A 16,654-nucleotide genomic window follows, 5' to 3' on the forward strand; every position below is an offset into this window, starting at 1 on the left:
TATTATGGATGCTTACCTATGGTATGGAATTAAGCAGGAGGGAAGGAAAAAAACTAGTCAAAACTAGTCTGAGTCACGAGTGACAGCTCAAGTACCGTCTGCATTCTCATGACATGTCCCTGGGAGAAGAACAGCCCATCTTCATTAAGATGCCCACTCTAAGATGCTACGACCAGCTGGGTCAAGATTTCCTGTACCAGCCATCCAATGTTAAAATCTAATGTGATCTTATTTTCAAATTCCAATTTTATCTAATACATCTTACCCCTCTGAACTATCCAAAAAATTCTCAGATCAATCACATTAAAGTGTTAGACTTATGACCTACTTAACATTTCCCTGCTTATATTCAAATCATTTCCATTCATCATTTGGTGCTAAGATAGTCTCAAAAAGTAGACACTTTTTTAAATCCCTAATGGTACAGAAGGAAAATTTTTCAATGAAAATGAAGAGAACTCATACACAGTAGCAGGAGTATACCCTGAGATTTAGAGCTGACAGGTTCTACAGTCCAATGTCTCAAAAAGCAGAAATGATTCTTATGAATATAAAGATGAGTTTGGGGCAACATACTTTGCCACCACACTTACAAATATAGTGTGTTAAACTTTAAAAAATTACCTCAACCTGTCTGAATAGAAAAGCATCGCCTTTAAATTGTCGGAACACCAATGTGTTTACACAAAGATGAAAAACCTCTTCTATAAACACAATGCTTCCAGTGGAGAATGGCAGGCAAGCTCAGAATAAGCACACAGAAGAATGAGAAGGAAGAAGTAAGAACAACATAATTAATAACCCAATACCTTACAATGTTAACTTTCACATAAGTATATTGTTTCTGGAGAAGGCAGCAGGTGGATTCCTGCCAAGGGCTGGAGTGATGGGTAAACACACTGGTAAGTTGAATCCTGTTATCTGATTGTGTTTAAATTCTGATTATATTTCACTTGACAAAATAATTAATTATTTCGAACTTCCAATTGTTAACAAGGACCTAGAAGAATTCCGATTGGCATTTTTCCCTTGTGTTGTAAATTCAAACGCAGGAGAAGTGAACTATGCATTTCCCCTTGTTGGCTATCATTTTGGAGTACCTTCTTACCTTGCTAAGAATGTAAATCACATCACCACGCTTAAAGGACAACTCATCAGAAAGAGCTCCAGTGCAGTCCCACAGGCCCTGGTAGAAATTAGCATAATCAGTGCTTCTATCTCCTAGAAAAAGAAAGAGAAAGTTGGAGTTATGGCTTGAACCAACAGAAGTGAAAGGATCACCCCAGACTGCCAGAAAGTCTAAACAGCTCTGGTGAATCACGGAACATCCTAGTGAATCCACAAGAGGCCTTCTTCTGAGCATGTTCATGAAGATCAAAAAGGTTTCAAAAAGGTTTGGTTTTTCATGGCCCCCTCCGTTCCACTCTTAATCCAAACCCCGCGGTGATGGCACTTGCATCAGAACAGCACGATGCTTCCTGTTGGTTTTTATCAGTCCTGAGCCCACTCCCACGTGTTCCCAAGAACAACGGGCCTTACCACAAAGTCAGCAATGTCTACGAGATGGGACAGACACATGGGAAGTGACCATCTCACAGAGTTTGGAATACTTGATAACAGTGATGATAAGAGCAGACTTTAATACACAAATAGAAAGCGTTTGTACCCAAAGTCCCTCAAAGCTGTCTCTACAATATTTTTGCAACTTTGAAACTGCCATTACAGATTTTGATCAGCCAGATCTAGGACACTGGGTTCTGAATAAACATGCAACATCCACCGGAGTTCCCGGCTCATCTCTCTCCTGGCATAAGCACAATGGATGTGGTGTGTTCAAACTGCCATACACACCATTAACTGATTGATTATTTAGTGCTCTCCGCCCTGTAACACCACAGTAACTGGGTAACAAATGCTTTGTCACTCACAGTGCGGGCGGGCCTCCCAAAACACAGCACGCACTTCAATACACTGGACGCTTTTGTTACACTGAGAACTGTTTCCTGTTTTTAATTTCATGATAATTGAGTTTTGATGAGTTCAGGAAAAAAGAATGCAAGTAATATCAGTAAGACATAAGATGTCCGTGTGTTCACTAGCCAGGCGGAACACATATGTGCTGACAACTTCCATCTCGGGAATGTCATCTTGGAATCTGAGGGGATAATGTGGCGATGGATGCTAGATCAGGCTGTCATCTTAGTTTGGCTAGATGGCTTTCAAACAGCAGGCTTCTTGGCAATCTCAGCCACTGGTCACATTAGCACAGTTAGCATACTGTTGGTTTTCACAAAGTATGAATTTATTAGAAGATTAAAAACTCTCCTTAAGGCCTTTAACATTTTTTTTTAAAGAGAATCTAAATAACATCGAATCTAAGTATTTATAGGATGCGCCCTTTCAATTATATTTGTGAGAAAATAAACAGGGACTAGAAAATACAACCTAACAGAATCCCCTGTTAATTTTTCATTTTTTAAGACTGAAAGAGAGAGGGGTGGGGGGCAGAAGGACAGGATGGGGAGGAGGAGGCTGAGAGAGACAGACATCATATCGGCTTCTCCACTTCAGCACTTGGGCTTGAAGCACTAAAACCAGCAGGGACACCAGCAGGGACGTGTGCAAGCCCTTGGAATCCAACCAAGAGCTAACAAAGCTTGTGGCCACCCCCCCACACCCCCCCCCCCCCCACCCCAAGCCTGTAGTAAATAAATTCTGTAAATGGACACTAGAGGGCACTCCAGCTGGCCAGATAGCTCCAAACATTGTCAATTTCTTTCTTTTTTTAGAAAAAAAAAATCACTTAATAATAAAGTGACTGATTTCTTTTAAAAACCACTTATTTAGACAAATAGAGATTTAGAAGTTGAAACATTCTTGTCAGATTAAATCAACTACTAAATGGGTCAAATGTTGCACCCCACGCAGTCTGTCAGTGTCAGCTTGAGAGTCAAGGAATTAGAGCAGAGGGGACGACAGCATGTCACATGCCAGGCCCTCCACACAGTTCCAGCCAAGAGGCAGAAGGTCTAAAGAACTAGTTTCCGCAGCAGGGCCCGGACATGTTCCCATGCTGCTCAGTCTTAGGCTTGGTCCAAAGACATGGAAGAAAACAAAAACAACTAAAGGCGAGGTTTTTGGCCAAACTGTGGGATCCCAAGTTACTTTTCATTTAATGGACTTTTTTTTTAAGTAGAGGCGGGGAAGAAAGGACAAAAAGAAGAGTATATGGTGATTTCTAATACATACTCTTACCACTTGGGGGTTTCTCTTCCCTGGATACACTTGGAGAAACTCCCATTAACACTAATGGGAGGTATAGAGGCGGGCAAGGGGAGAGACCCCCACCGTGTGCAAGATGCATCTCTCCCCAGACGTGCATCGGGAGCACTTCATTAAACCTCACTGCTGCAAGGAAGCCACGGAGCCAGCGATGTGCAATGCTGGGGAAGGATGCATTTTCAACTGTGCTTTCTACAATCTTGATGATGACGGTATTCACACCTACCTCAATTCCGTGTCCCACACGCGAGCACTGCTGAAGAGCTGTGTGCACTGAGCAGCTATATCTACACTTGACTGAGGTTCTAGGTGTGAAGAGGAGGCCTTAACAACGAGGGAGGAGTCAGCAGCCTGCCTATTAGCCCATCTCCTTGGGAAAGGATGCAGGGCCTAGAAAATGAGGAGCAGTCTTGTTTGTGGAAAGTAGGAAGCCCCTCTAGTTTATCTTTAAAATCTAAGTGTGTCTAAACACACACAGACGAAAGTCATGTAGAAATACAGCTTTGAAAGCACAGAAGACTCACAAAAGCGAGAAACTTTTTTTTGTTTTTTAACCGGGACAAAGTTTCTCTGTGTAGTTTTGGAGCCTGTCCTGGATCTCGCTCTGTAGACCAGGCTGGCCTCAGAGATCCACCTGGCTCTGTCTCCCAAATGCTGGGATTAAAGGCATGAGCCTATGCCCTGGAAGAAGACCATGTGAGATGTTTTTGCTTTGGTTTGTGGTGATGGGGACCAAATGCAGGGCCTTGCCTGATAATGCCTTGCACAGACATTTTAAAAAGAAACCTGCATGCTTTTGGCAGAAGCTTCGTGATACATCTTAAAATATATATACCAACTTTACTATCAAGCATTGTGCCTGGGGCTTTGCTGGCCGCCATGTTTCACAGTTGTTTTGTACAGGGCAGGAGTGCTAACATCTAATGACTTTGTCCTTGTTTCCTTTCTGAAAAAAAAAAAAAGCAAACCCAAGCCCTCTGCAGCAACCTGCTCCCACCTTCCTGTCCAGGTCCAGAATCAGGCCTCTGCTTCCTTTCCATATGTCATGGTAGGAAGGCCTCGGGAAAGCTACTTCCTGAACACACACTGCTTGTCCACCCTGCTTCTGACAGCTCAAAAGAGTGATGTATGGACATATCAGCGAGGGGAAGGTGACCCGAGCTCCAGCTCTGTACAGGACCCGGGGGTGACAGGGCAGACCTTGCCCCATCTGACATGTGACTATGAAGAGGTGTAAAGTCTTGATAAGAAGGCAGCCATCTCTTCTCTCCCTGTAAAATAATTGCTGGTTTATCCAAACTAACCTCATGTTTGCGCTACAGATAGTTTATCTTGTGCTACTTGGAAATAACAACAAGCAAGCAAAGTTGTCTGTATCGTGTGACTTTGTACATCATGCACGCGGTTATTTTCCATCTCGGTCATAATTAGGACTTGGGGCCATGTGCCAGGTGGAAATGGATAATGCAGAATATCCGTCCCAGTCTTCTCATTTTTAAGCTGCTGTCACTGGACTCTGGCATTTCTTCCCCAATTCATTTGCTTTGTGTGTTAATCATATGCAATGAAGATATGCATGGCCAACATTTAAACAGGCTGCAGATCAATTAGCGGTCTTAAGTTTATCTGATTTTTATCAAAGAAGACAGAGCTGTGGGTCGATTGTCAGAGCCTGTGTCAAGTTGACCTTTTCAGAGATGTCTACATTGCCAGTCCCCTGGGCAACTTGTTGTCCCCTGTTAGTCTCTGAATGGCAGAAGTCTGTTCTGCTCAAGCACAAAGTATACACAGATGTCTATATTACATTCTTATAGGTTTGACAGCAACTGCATGTTGTATCTATAAACTGTCCTTTAGCAGTGACACTTCCTCAATGATGATAAGCTAATTTATGCAACTAAATCTCCTTTGTGCAGAAATGAAAGCTAATTGAGTCATTACAAAGTAATTCAGGAAGGAATACCTTGTATAAATTGGCTTACTTTATAAATCCTTCTCAAGTGGTTTTCATGCATCCTAAATGGGACTAAGCAGCTTATCAGCCATAAGACATACAGACCAAACAAGTCAACTTCTCCGGGGAGCTGTGCAAACATCTTCAGAGTCAGAAAGTGACTAGAACAAAACAAGAGTAAGCTTGGCCAGGCCTACCTGAGGGGTAATGTGCACTGTCCCGACTCCCCTTCCCTTGCTCGTCCATCTTCACTGAAGCAGTGTCCTCTTCCTCTTCTGCAAACAAACAGCATAGTGGTACACTAACAGGTCCATGCTCCATCACAGCACCCACCCATACTACAGAGCCGGGCAAGTCTACGGCACTTAAATAATTACCTTTAAAAGCACAAGATACTCAAGATCCACATTCCTTTGTTAATAACCAGACAGCAACCTCAGCAAGGCTTAAGCTGATCTGATACAATGTGAGATGTGCACTAATGTGCTGTATATTTGTTTTAAATACTTAGAGAAACTTGTCCGGAGCCACTTTAAATCCATTCCAGCCCTTAAATCTAGTAGTATAGCAGCCAGCATTATACAAATATGCCATATTATACTGAGTAATAGAAATACTACAATAAAACCACAGTTCCTAAAACATCATGAGAAAATGTGTGATGTAAAATACAGCTAACCTCTAAGTCATCAATTGCCAGACATGGTCACTGGTTTCTTCACTTAATCCTCTTACAAGATGGGTCCTAACACTTCAAGGTAATTCCCCCAAATTATACTGTGGGTCTACTAGGTGTCACATACACGGGAGAGACGGCTTTATAGATGAATGGTTCTAAATCATCATTCCACAAACAGTAAATTAAGACGCAGAAGATGGAACTCTTCCAAAGCGCAGGATTCAAACCTGAGTCTGTGGTTACAGACCATGTTCTTTATCCTCCCTGTAGTCAGGGCTTTGCTCTCCCACACACTCCAAGTACATTCCCTTCTCAAGATATGGAACAAAGTAACAAAATTATGCAAGAATTTTTTTAATTTTTAAAACAATCAAACTATGTCATTCTTATTACTTTCCCTACTTAAGGACTTACTAAAAAAAACTGAAAAACATTTAATGTAGGATATACAAACAATGGCATACCAAAGAAAAACTAAATTAAAAATCCTAACTCAAGAATAATCCACAACATATATGTAAGATATACATCGGTAGCCAGAATGAATCTGAAATCAATCAACTAGTCAAGCAGTTTCATTGAGGAAGAGCCGTGTGTGGGAGGGAGCATTTGCCAGGAGGGCAAAGGGAGGAAGAGCTTCCACCCTGAGGATGCTGACAGCCTGCTGGGACAGAGATGAGACCCGAGGAAAAGGAACTAACAAGGCACAGTCACAGTCACTGGACAAAGGAACAGGGTATTCTTGGGGAAGAGCAAGATAAGAGAGAATGTGAGAAATGGGGGCCACTTTAGAATCCATAAACATCTTGCTATAGCCTTCAGACAGTCTAGTGGGCAGGGAGAACCCTAGAAGGTGTCTAAGCAGACAGGGCAGGACTAAAAAGGCTTTAAAAGTGATCCTTAGATCCCATTGTCTCAGCCAGCCTGCATGAGGGGCGTGGAGTGTCTAGATAAAGAGGAAGGAAGTCCTGAACTGAAGGGGCAGAGGAAACGGGAAGGAGATGTTGTGAGAGGTGGAGGAACCAGAATCGATAAGCTTTGTGCCTGCCTGCCTAAATGTTTTCAGGCTCAGGTTTAGAGACTAGAGGACAAATGGCCATACCGTCACTGAGAGGCTAGCCTGGATAATCTGTGTTGTTGGGGGAAGAACACGGAGTTGTTTTTGCAACTGGATGGGGTTAATACCAGAGAAAAGGGTAACTGTAAAGTATTAAAAAAGTCTCCTGTACATTTTAACTAGTGATTAATCAACACCAGGATTTGAAGCAGGCTTCAGACTTACTGTGCTTAGAAGTCAAATATAAGTGGTTTGAGTTTATATAATTCAACTCAGACAAAATAATAAAAGCTCCAAAATAAGGAGCAGCTGGAACTGTTTGTCTTTATGCACACTGCTGAGTTAACCTCGGTAATTTAATACGGGACACTTCTTTTAACAACCGTCACCTCACTTTGGCCAAATCTCAAGGACTACTTATCACAAGCAGGCTGTTTATAGGGTGTTCTCCCATCAGCTCCAAAGGCAGAAATTCAGTTAATCCCACCTATTCTTTTCACAGATGGTACATTTATTTTTAAAGGCCAAAGACAGGGCTTGCCTTGCCTTTCTTTCTCCTTCGTATCCACTCTCTCCAGCCCGGCCACAAATCCAGTATTAAGGGATAAAGACCACAAGGGCACTTAGTCAAACAAAGCCACAGCTGGGTAGGAGGCACTATTTTTGGCTTTTAAGAAGAAACTAGGATTTAGACTCACCATTCAACATTAGCATCAGTATGCCATAAAAATAACTGTAAGAATTAAATGGAAAATGTTCTTGGCAAAGTTAACAATAAAATCTGAAGAATTTATTATCACAAATTTATCTTTACTTTATTAAAAATGTGTCTATAATATATGCTAAGGATTGTACTGGTATGGGAAAACTTTGCCTCTATGCAATGTATTATTAAATCATCAGAACAATGACATTAAAATCTGTGAGCACCAGTATTTACAGAAAAGTCTCTGTGAGGTCATCCTTGTAGGCAGTGTTGTAGAGCATGAGGTGCTTCGACGACGATGCCTGCTTGCACTTCCAAACTGTACTGACATTTTAGGTGAAAGCCTTATGCAATCCATCTGTCAAGTTTTCTAAGTAAGAGTCAACAACTCATTCATCTTGGCCTAACAATACAAATAGCTTCCACATAAAAGACAAACTCAAGTTTTGTGTTTTTAGTCTGAGAGGAGAATATTCACAATGACTATTGACTAGAGCCTGGCAGAAAGGAGGTGCTGACTAAATACTGGGCAAAAGTGGATCGGAAAATCATGGAAGTCGTAAAGTTCATTTCTTAATGGAGAAAACCTCCCCATGCCACTAAAAGCCACAGAAGAAGAATCAAAATTCCAGGCAATAATTACCTTCACTCCATATTAGAAATACATACATTCACATGTTACTTTACTTAGATTTATTATTAAATATATTTTATTTTCATGCTGAGGCACAATGCCATTATATAATACTAATTAATATCTCAAATAGTCCATGTTTGTGGGTTAATATATTCCATTCAACATTTTAATAACAGTAAACAAAAACAGCTCAGCTATGCAGTAAAATCCATCAAGCCACACAGATGGTTAGAAGGTTTTCATTATGTGGTTTCCATAGCAATCATATTGCAAATCTGGAAGCTTGCTGCAAATAAGCAGCTTGTATTTACATGCCTCTCAGCTGCAACACAAGCCTCTCCAACACACGGAGTTATTATTCCAATCACACGGTGTTAGAAGAATCATCGGAGGTTGTTTTGTGATCAGACAAGACGAAAATAAAGCAAGCTAAGTGCCAAAGACAATCAAATGCAGTCAACACCTGCTAGTCGGTGTGTTCTAGAAATGTCTGGTGGTCAGAAAAGGCTCCTCTAAACCCGTCAGAAAGGGGCAACTTCCAGAAGCCTTCAACCCACACTGTCCCGTAGCCTAACTGCAGCCACTTCTTTTTAAAGGGTTCTTGACCTCCTTCCTAGATTGAGCAAGGACAGGAGGAAGAACAGAGTCAAGTCCTTCCAAATCTTTTTAGGAAAATCCATGTTAAGAAATGCTTTATTGTGAAGAAGCCGGGACTTCCCCTTCCTTTACATTAATCTATTTAATTTGAAAATTGACCGTTTCCTAGCAGATAGATTAGTATCCTAGCAAGGGTCACCAGTCTGTGCAGCTGTGTGATACTTGTGATACTGCTGTTTCTAGCTTACTAACGTTCTTACTTTTAGGAAAAATAAACAAAGAGAAAAAGGCTTAACACAGCATGCTTGAGAAAGGCTACCACACTTGGTTAGCACCGAGGCAAGGTGAGTGAGTGCAGTAGCCAAGGACTGACTTTCCAGTCCCTTCCAGTCACTGACTTGACTCACACAATGATTAGGTTTCCCATGGACTGCCTTCAGAAAACAGTGCTCTTGGTTACTGAATCACAACACATTTAAGCTCAACTGGGAGAGTAAACTCCTACAATGTATTTTAAAAGAAAAAACTATTCTCTGAAACAGAGTTTCAGTTTAGATCACACTTGCCCAGACTTCACTTGATTATGTAATCATGTGTGGGTTTTTCCTCTCAAGAATAGTTAGTATTTATTGCTTAAATAGCCATATTATTCATGTTTAAATCCATTATGTAACTAAATACTCCAATAATTCTATGAGGCAATACTAAACACTTGTATCTTCATTATTTTGTGAATGCAAACAATGAAATTTGTGGAGCCGGAATAACTTGCTCAAGTGACATCCAGTTAGGACATTTATAAGAGAGGGTTAAACTTCAGGCACACACCAGGAAGCTACAGTGTCTCTTCTTTGACTTTCACTAAAATTGCAACTTACTGAGAGCATTTGTCAGTAATTTCAAGTACAAATATTTTCAAATACACACACACACACACACACACACACACACACACACACCCTTCACTGTATGGTGGATTGTTTTCTTAAGTATCTGCTGTTTATAGACATGGAGGGCAGGCTAGACACCACCACAAACTGTATCTGAAACCATCTATCTATCTATATCTATCTATCTATCTATCTATCTATCTATCTATTTATTTTAGTGTAGTTCTGGAAATAGAATAATAATTTGTGATGCCAAAATCATACAGCTTTGCCTTTCCTGTTTTCCTAGCTCTGTCTTCAGCTCAGGATTTTCACACCCTCAAACGTCCCTAACACCAACACAGGACCCAAAATTCACTCGTTTTTAACGTAAGTTATAACTGAAAGCAGATTTGTGTCCAAGTCAGCAAGCTTCCTTTCTTGCTTACACTCAGTAAGGAAGCATGCTTACATGGAAATGGAGAAGATGACTCGGTCTTTCTATACACAAGACTTGAAAGAACTCACCTCCACGTTGGAGCCATGAGCTAACCTGCACATCTCATCAAAGGCTCAGGCTCTAGGGCACTGTAAGCAAAATGTCCATCCTTGAGTAGACGGACGTGTGGCATGTGGGGACAGAAAACACAAAATGCCAGTCCTTGTGTTATGATGTAAAAGATGGGAAGAGTACTGGGGAGGGGTTCTACACACGACCCATTAGCCTGAATTCCTTCTCCAAGTCTGTGGTCATCTATGAAGGCTGGAGGAAGGTTTGTAAAAAGAAGGAAGTCAAAAGGACACATACAGGCAAGAGAGAGAAAGGTTTGACAATGAGGAAGAGCGAGGTCCAGAAAGGCTTATAAATCCAAAACATCTGGTTATGTATACATGATACTTCAAAAAGATTTTTCTTTTTAGTTGGCCAACATGCATTAAGGCAATAACATTACACATTACTGCCAAAATGGATGGGGGATCTCACAGGGCTCCACTTGTAGATCAAGAGCTCCAGGCAAACGATGGCTACGAGAAAGGGAGAGCCAGTCTTCTCCAGGGATGAGCCCCCTCATAGGTGATCCGATCTTAAGCAGTCAGCCCTAAATATATACAAATGAGCAACCCTAAATGAACTCAGCAGGTTATATTTATAAGTGTGTGCATGTGCATGTGCGTGTGCGTGTGCGTGTGTGTGTGTGTGTATGTGTGTGCAGCAATAGTAACTAAAGAATAAGAGGCTGTGGATTTGAGGAGTAGCAGGAGAGGGTAGAGGGAGGAAGTGGAGGAAGGAAATGATATAAACATAGTACTCATATGAAATTCTCAATAAATTAAAAAAAAAAAGCCAAACAAAAAAGAATAAAACTAACACAGATCCTGGTGTAACAGAAGACTCCTTGCTGCCTTCTAAATTTGTTAAAAATTCAATGCTAAAAATTCTCTTAACCTAACAAAGTCAAATTAAATAATTTCTGTTATAAAAAGTTCTTTTTGGTTGTGCATTTCTGATATAATTACAGTTCCTTTTTAATGTAAATTAACTTTTCCTTATTATTCTAATTATAAAAAGCATGATCTACACATGGCTAGAAAATAGAAAAATAGCAGTAAGTGAGAAGAAAAATTAATTTTTAAAAATTATACTGATTTAAACATAACTACTATTGATATCTTGTAGGCCATGTTTATTTAGTAAGGTTTTCTCTTTTAAAAATTCTTTTATTAAGAATATCTTGGGACTGGAGAGATGGCTCGGCAGTTAAGAGAACCAACTCCTGTCCCAGGGGACCCAGGATCAATTCCCAGCACCCACATGGCAGTTCACAACTGTTTGTAACTCCAGTTCCAGGGATCCAACACCCTCACACAGATATACATGCAGGAAAAACACCAATGCACACACACACACAAAAATCTCAAATGTATATGTATTTTATTATCCCCATACATTTTTCCCTAAATGTGTATGTTATTTATAAATTACTTTTAATCTCTTTTTAGAAAATAAATTTTGTCAAAGAAGGTTGCTCAAATTTCATTAAGCAAAAAAATACTTCCTAATCAAAATTAAGTTAGTAATTAGATTATTTAACTATAATGTGTCTATCTCACTTGCTCTGTAAGTGCCTACAATAATCTCCATTAAAAACAGTCTTATTAAATACAGGGCTCACACAACACAGCTCTGGCTGTTTCCTCCACTTCATGGACACCATTCTTACTTGAATGACCGACAAACTACAGTTACCTCAATTTGAGAATCTGGCAGAGGCTGTCTTAGAAATAAAGTGAATGTGTTGTTTGGGGACACAAATGACAACGTTTACTTTCAATGACAGAATTCAAACAAACACTACAATTTTAGAAACCTGCAACCCCCACTGTAAGCCACCAACAGCATCCAGCATGAGAGACTTTCCTGGGGAGAGATGATAGTAACAAAGTACGCTTCAAAAATTGTGTCCACATTTGGATTCTGAATAATGTAGGGAACCAACATTTTCCAAATGACAAATGTCTGTCTGGTGTCATCAACTCACACAAGGGTAAAGATCTGTTCAAGTGCAAGACAGACTTTTTTTTTTTTTTTTTTTTTTTGGTTTTTCGAGACAGGGTTTCTCTGTGTAGCTTTGCGCCTCTCCTGGAACTCACTTGGTAGCCCAGGCTGGCCTTGAACTCACAGAGATCCGCCTGGCTCTGCCTCCCGAGTGCTGGGATTAAAGGCGTGCGCCACCACCGCCCGGCCAGACTTTTGAACTTTAAAAGTATGAACAATTCACTGATGTTCTTTCAGACCCACCTGCACCCAGGCCTCCACTGTTGCCTGTGGAGTCTGGGATCAGCAATAGGAATATGCAGAATGACCTGCAAGGGCCATTGCAGGACCTCTCTTGCCCTTCGATGGCTGACTGGACTTGATTTGAATCAACCATCACAGCACACTAAATGTGGAAGCAGGCAGGAGAGTCCAAATGTCTTCCATTAGAGAGACTTTCAGAGAGCTGTACACATGCAAATCATATACTCTTCCTCTCACTAGTTCTGAGGGGGAAAAAGCCTAAGGTGTTTTTTCTCTAGAAATAAGTTGTACATACGTAATAAGTTTATCATTATGATTTTAAAGTTCATTTAAAAATAAACATTTTTAGCTGGGCAGTGGTAGTGCGTGCCTTTAATCCCAGCACTTAGCAGGCAGAGGCAGGTGGATCTCTGTGAGTTTGGGGCCAGCCAACAGATCTAGTTCCAGGACAGCCAGAGCTATACAGAGAAACTGTGTCTCGAAAAACAAAAGTAAAAGCAAAAACAGAAAAGAAAAAAAACATTAAAAAAGTCTCAGTTTTAGTTCTGATACACAGACATTGAACAGTGTAACCTTCACAAACAAAAGCTTCCAGAAGTCTCAATCATTCTTACCGAGGGATCCTTAACACACTTTTCTTTTTTTTTTAAAGAATGCTGCCCTGTATTTTCCAGAGTAGGTTTAGTTAAATATCTAAACAGTGTTTATCCACCATATAAAAAAATTATTATCTTGCTAGCCCAGAACACTAACCATCATTTTATGTTTCCCAAGCACGCAATCTCAGGATTGAATTGTATTATACTGTTGACTCATATTGAGTTGGTAAGTAAAATCTCTTTGTGGTTTTTTGTTTTTTGTTTTCTTTTCCTATAAAGCAAAGTCTTACTTTTCTTACATTTTGCAACTAGACTTTTGGAGCAAGGGGACATCCTATAATATTTTGCCTGATTAGATTTGACCCATGGCTTCAGTCAATTTGAGAGCAGGCCTGTATCTCGTCCTCCAAGGCAATGACCACAGGAATGCCCAAAGACACCCACAAAATCAATTAATTAGTAGCAGTAGGCACAGTTGTAGACTCAGTTATCCAATGAAAGTCCTGGTCACCAGCTCTACGAAAGTCCTGCTACTGCCTATCACTTCTGTGACTCTTACTGAGTCCAAATAATCAAGGTTCCATCTTCCAGGTGGGAAAAGGACTCTGGGACACTTAGAGAGTAGCTTCTCCTTCTCTGCCATCTGCTTCAAAGTCTCAGATGACCCATGAGGTGCCCTCTTCAGCACAGCCCTGGGAAGCCGCCACAGCTTAGTCCTCCTTTCTCCCCAAGCTCACTTACCAATGAGCCGTTGCATAGCAACCCTCTCCAAGTCTATGTCAGTTAGCCCAACTTCAGACACTACAAACTCCTAGTCTTGTCTCTACAGAAGTTCAGATTTCATGACAAGACTCCGCCTACTTCTAACACCTCCCCCGTTCTTCATAGGTGACTTCAAATAGGCAGCTCAGCGACTTCAATTTCAAGTCCTCTTGTGATGTAGTTTCACCTGGGCCAGAAGCCAAATGTAAGTCCTACTGCTCTTGAAGACAGGGTTCAATCAATCTCACAACCAGGAGGCTTTCCCCACACCCAGCAGGCAACTAGCCTCTGTTTCCTGTGTGCTCCTGCATGCATAAAGCCCTCCATTCGTGTCCTGCCCGCTGCAAACATTTGTTTCCTAATCTACCTTCCTCCAGGCGTGAGCTCCCGAGAGCTTCTTTATATTACCACAGACCAGCACAGGGGGTGGGATGAAACGGTTTCTAAGAATGCTTGTCCAGTCAAAGTTACATGGATTTGCCTAGCTAGGCATTCCACTTGGGCTTCTGGTAGCGCTTACTAATATTAGCAGTCGGAGAATAATTCTGAGAGAGAAGGAGTAAATAACACTGAAGCTGAGGCGTTTTCTCTGAGCTACTCTCCTTACTACGTCCAGAAACAAAGCAATGCTATTATATAGTTTTTATTATACTGATCATAATCTATAAATTTCAAGTATTTTCATAGGTCTCTTCAAAAGCTACATTCATTAAATACATTCTAGCACAAAGAAACTGACCTTTCTCTCTCACTGAGTTTGTGTATCATTAAAATCCAAACGGAAATTTAAAGTGCTTATGGGTTTTAATAGCATTCATTTGTGTCTATTCTTTCTTTGTAGTTTTGGAATCTGACTTCAAGTCTATCAAATATATCCAGATGATGGCTCAGCTCCCACTGCTTATCATAGATTACGATGACAACTACTTTTGTCCATTTCCCTCCACAGTTCAACTGGGAAGAGTTGAACAGCTTCCCGAGTTATTTCCTATATCCTTCAGCCTCACTCATTTTCAACGTTTCTGTCACTCGTAGCCTCTATCTACGAAGGTGTGATAGTATAACTATTTTATTCCCTTATTATCCTCTCTGAATTTTTTATCTGTGTGTGTGTGTGCGTGCGTGCGTGCGTGCGTGCGTGTGTGTGTGTGTGTGTGTGTGTGTGTGTTAGTACATGTACACAGGTGTTAGTTCACAGAGGTCAAAGGACAATTTTGCGTCTTGGTTCTCGCCTTCCACCTTGTTTGAAATACAGTCTCTTGTTTGCTGCTGCGTAAACCATGCAATCTCCCAGGAATTCTCCTGTCTCCACTGTCTCTCTTGCAGAAAGGGGCACTGGGGTTACAGACACACACTACCACATGTGACATTGCATGGGTTCTTGGGACCCAAACTTTGATCCTCCAAGTGCTTTACCCAGTAAGGCATCTCCTGCTGCTCTTACCCCTACATACACTTTGCATCAGTCCCTCTTGGTTGAAGGTCCCAAGTCGCTGATAATCAGAAAAATCAACCATCCTAATTGGAGCCGGAGGGTCACTCTTAGTCCCTCCGTTCTTTGGGCTTAGTTGGCTGTGTCCAACGACAATAGCTACCGGTGCCTAGAAGGCCTCAGGCCAGGGAATAGAAAGGACCAAGCACACAACAGTGAATGTTTAATATTTGTGAAGCAATTATCAAACAGCAGCCCCACTTGGACTTTTCTATTGCTATTGTATGCTTCACTGCCATATATAACTTCAGTTTGAGACTTCAGGATGAGCCACAGCAACATCCCTGCTAATCACCTACATGTGTTGTTCGCCCAGGACAGTGCTCTGAAGACTTCACCAGGTATCAGAAATAGCTATGCGTCTTGTTAAGAATCCCGAGGCTGTGACCCATACATACAGATTCTGTTTCACTAGATTTGGGGGATCTTTGAATGTCAAGTTGCCAGCCTGTGCTGCTGGTCCAGGGACAGCACTCTGAGAACCTGGTATCTGCAGCCATATCTCCTCACACATGACTTCACAAAGTTGAGTGTTCTAGGATCAGGACTGTAGCTTAGCTGACAGAGTGCTCGCCTAGCATGCATGAAGCCTTATATTCGAGCCCTAACACTTCATAAAGCAGACATGACTTAAAGGTGCATGACTCTATGCTCGGCACTCAGGAGGTGGAGGCAGGAGGATGACAAATTCAAGATCATCTTTGGCTCTGACCTATCTCCAAAAAAAAATAAAAGTTCAGTGTTTTATTATCATTTGAATGTAAGTTAATTAGAATTTTGTATCTTCAAATATCATTTACCTTTTAAATTTGAAAACATGGTATGCCTCACCAAACAGCAGCCAAGTAAATAATTATAGTGAAATGACTAAGGCAGGAATTTATCCCACTTATATGCTCAAGAAGGTCAATGAAAGGACATAAATGCAAACAAAGGTTGTGCTCCAGGACTCATCACCCGCTTTCACTGGCTTTACGGATTCAGCCAAATCACACTTGCTCAATTTCAATTTTCTCATCAGGAAAACAAAAATCACAAAGTGTACCCTAGAGAATTCCTCTGAGGGCAAAATGAGGTAAAGTGCCCAACACACTGCACACTGCATAGCAGATTTATATTGGTAGTCATTAGAATAATAATCTGAGGACTTGCTGTGTGCAAAGACAACTGGGCACTTCATACTTAAATCTCACTCAATCCTCAAAACCCTTTGAGGAACG

At 41.1% G+C, this 16,654-nt stretch overlaps 1 protein-coding gene across 1 annotated transcript in view; it reads right to left on the minus strand.

The window, feature by feature from the left end:
• The window catches only part of Skap2 (src kinase associated phosphoprotein 2), a 163,410-nt gene that overhangs the window by 15,902 nt on the left and 130,854 nt on the right, over window positions 1–16,654 (minus strand). Inside the window, exons 10-11 of the mRNA XM_052721033.1 lie at window positions 5,434–5,511; window positions 1,109–1,221 (exon numbers count right to left, since the gene is read on the minus strand). Of these exons, the coding sequence (XP_052576993.1) occupies window positions 1,109–1,221; window positions 5,434–5,511 (191 nt within the window). The remainder of the gene's footprint in view (window positions 1–1,108; window positions 1,222–5,433; window positions 5,512–16,654) is intronic.

The sequence above is a fragment of the Peromyscus californicus genome, unplaced genomic scaffold (assembly GCF_007827085.1).
Source record: "Peromyscus californicus insignis strain IS unplaced genomic scaffold, ASM782708v3 Scaffold_6__1_contigs__length_162567912, whole genome shotgun sequence".
Taxonomy (NCBI): domain Eukaryota; kingdom Metazoa; phylum Chordata; class Mammalia; order Rodentia; family Cricetidae; genus Peromyscus; species Peromyscus californicus.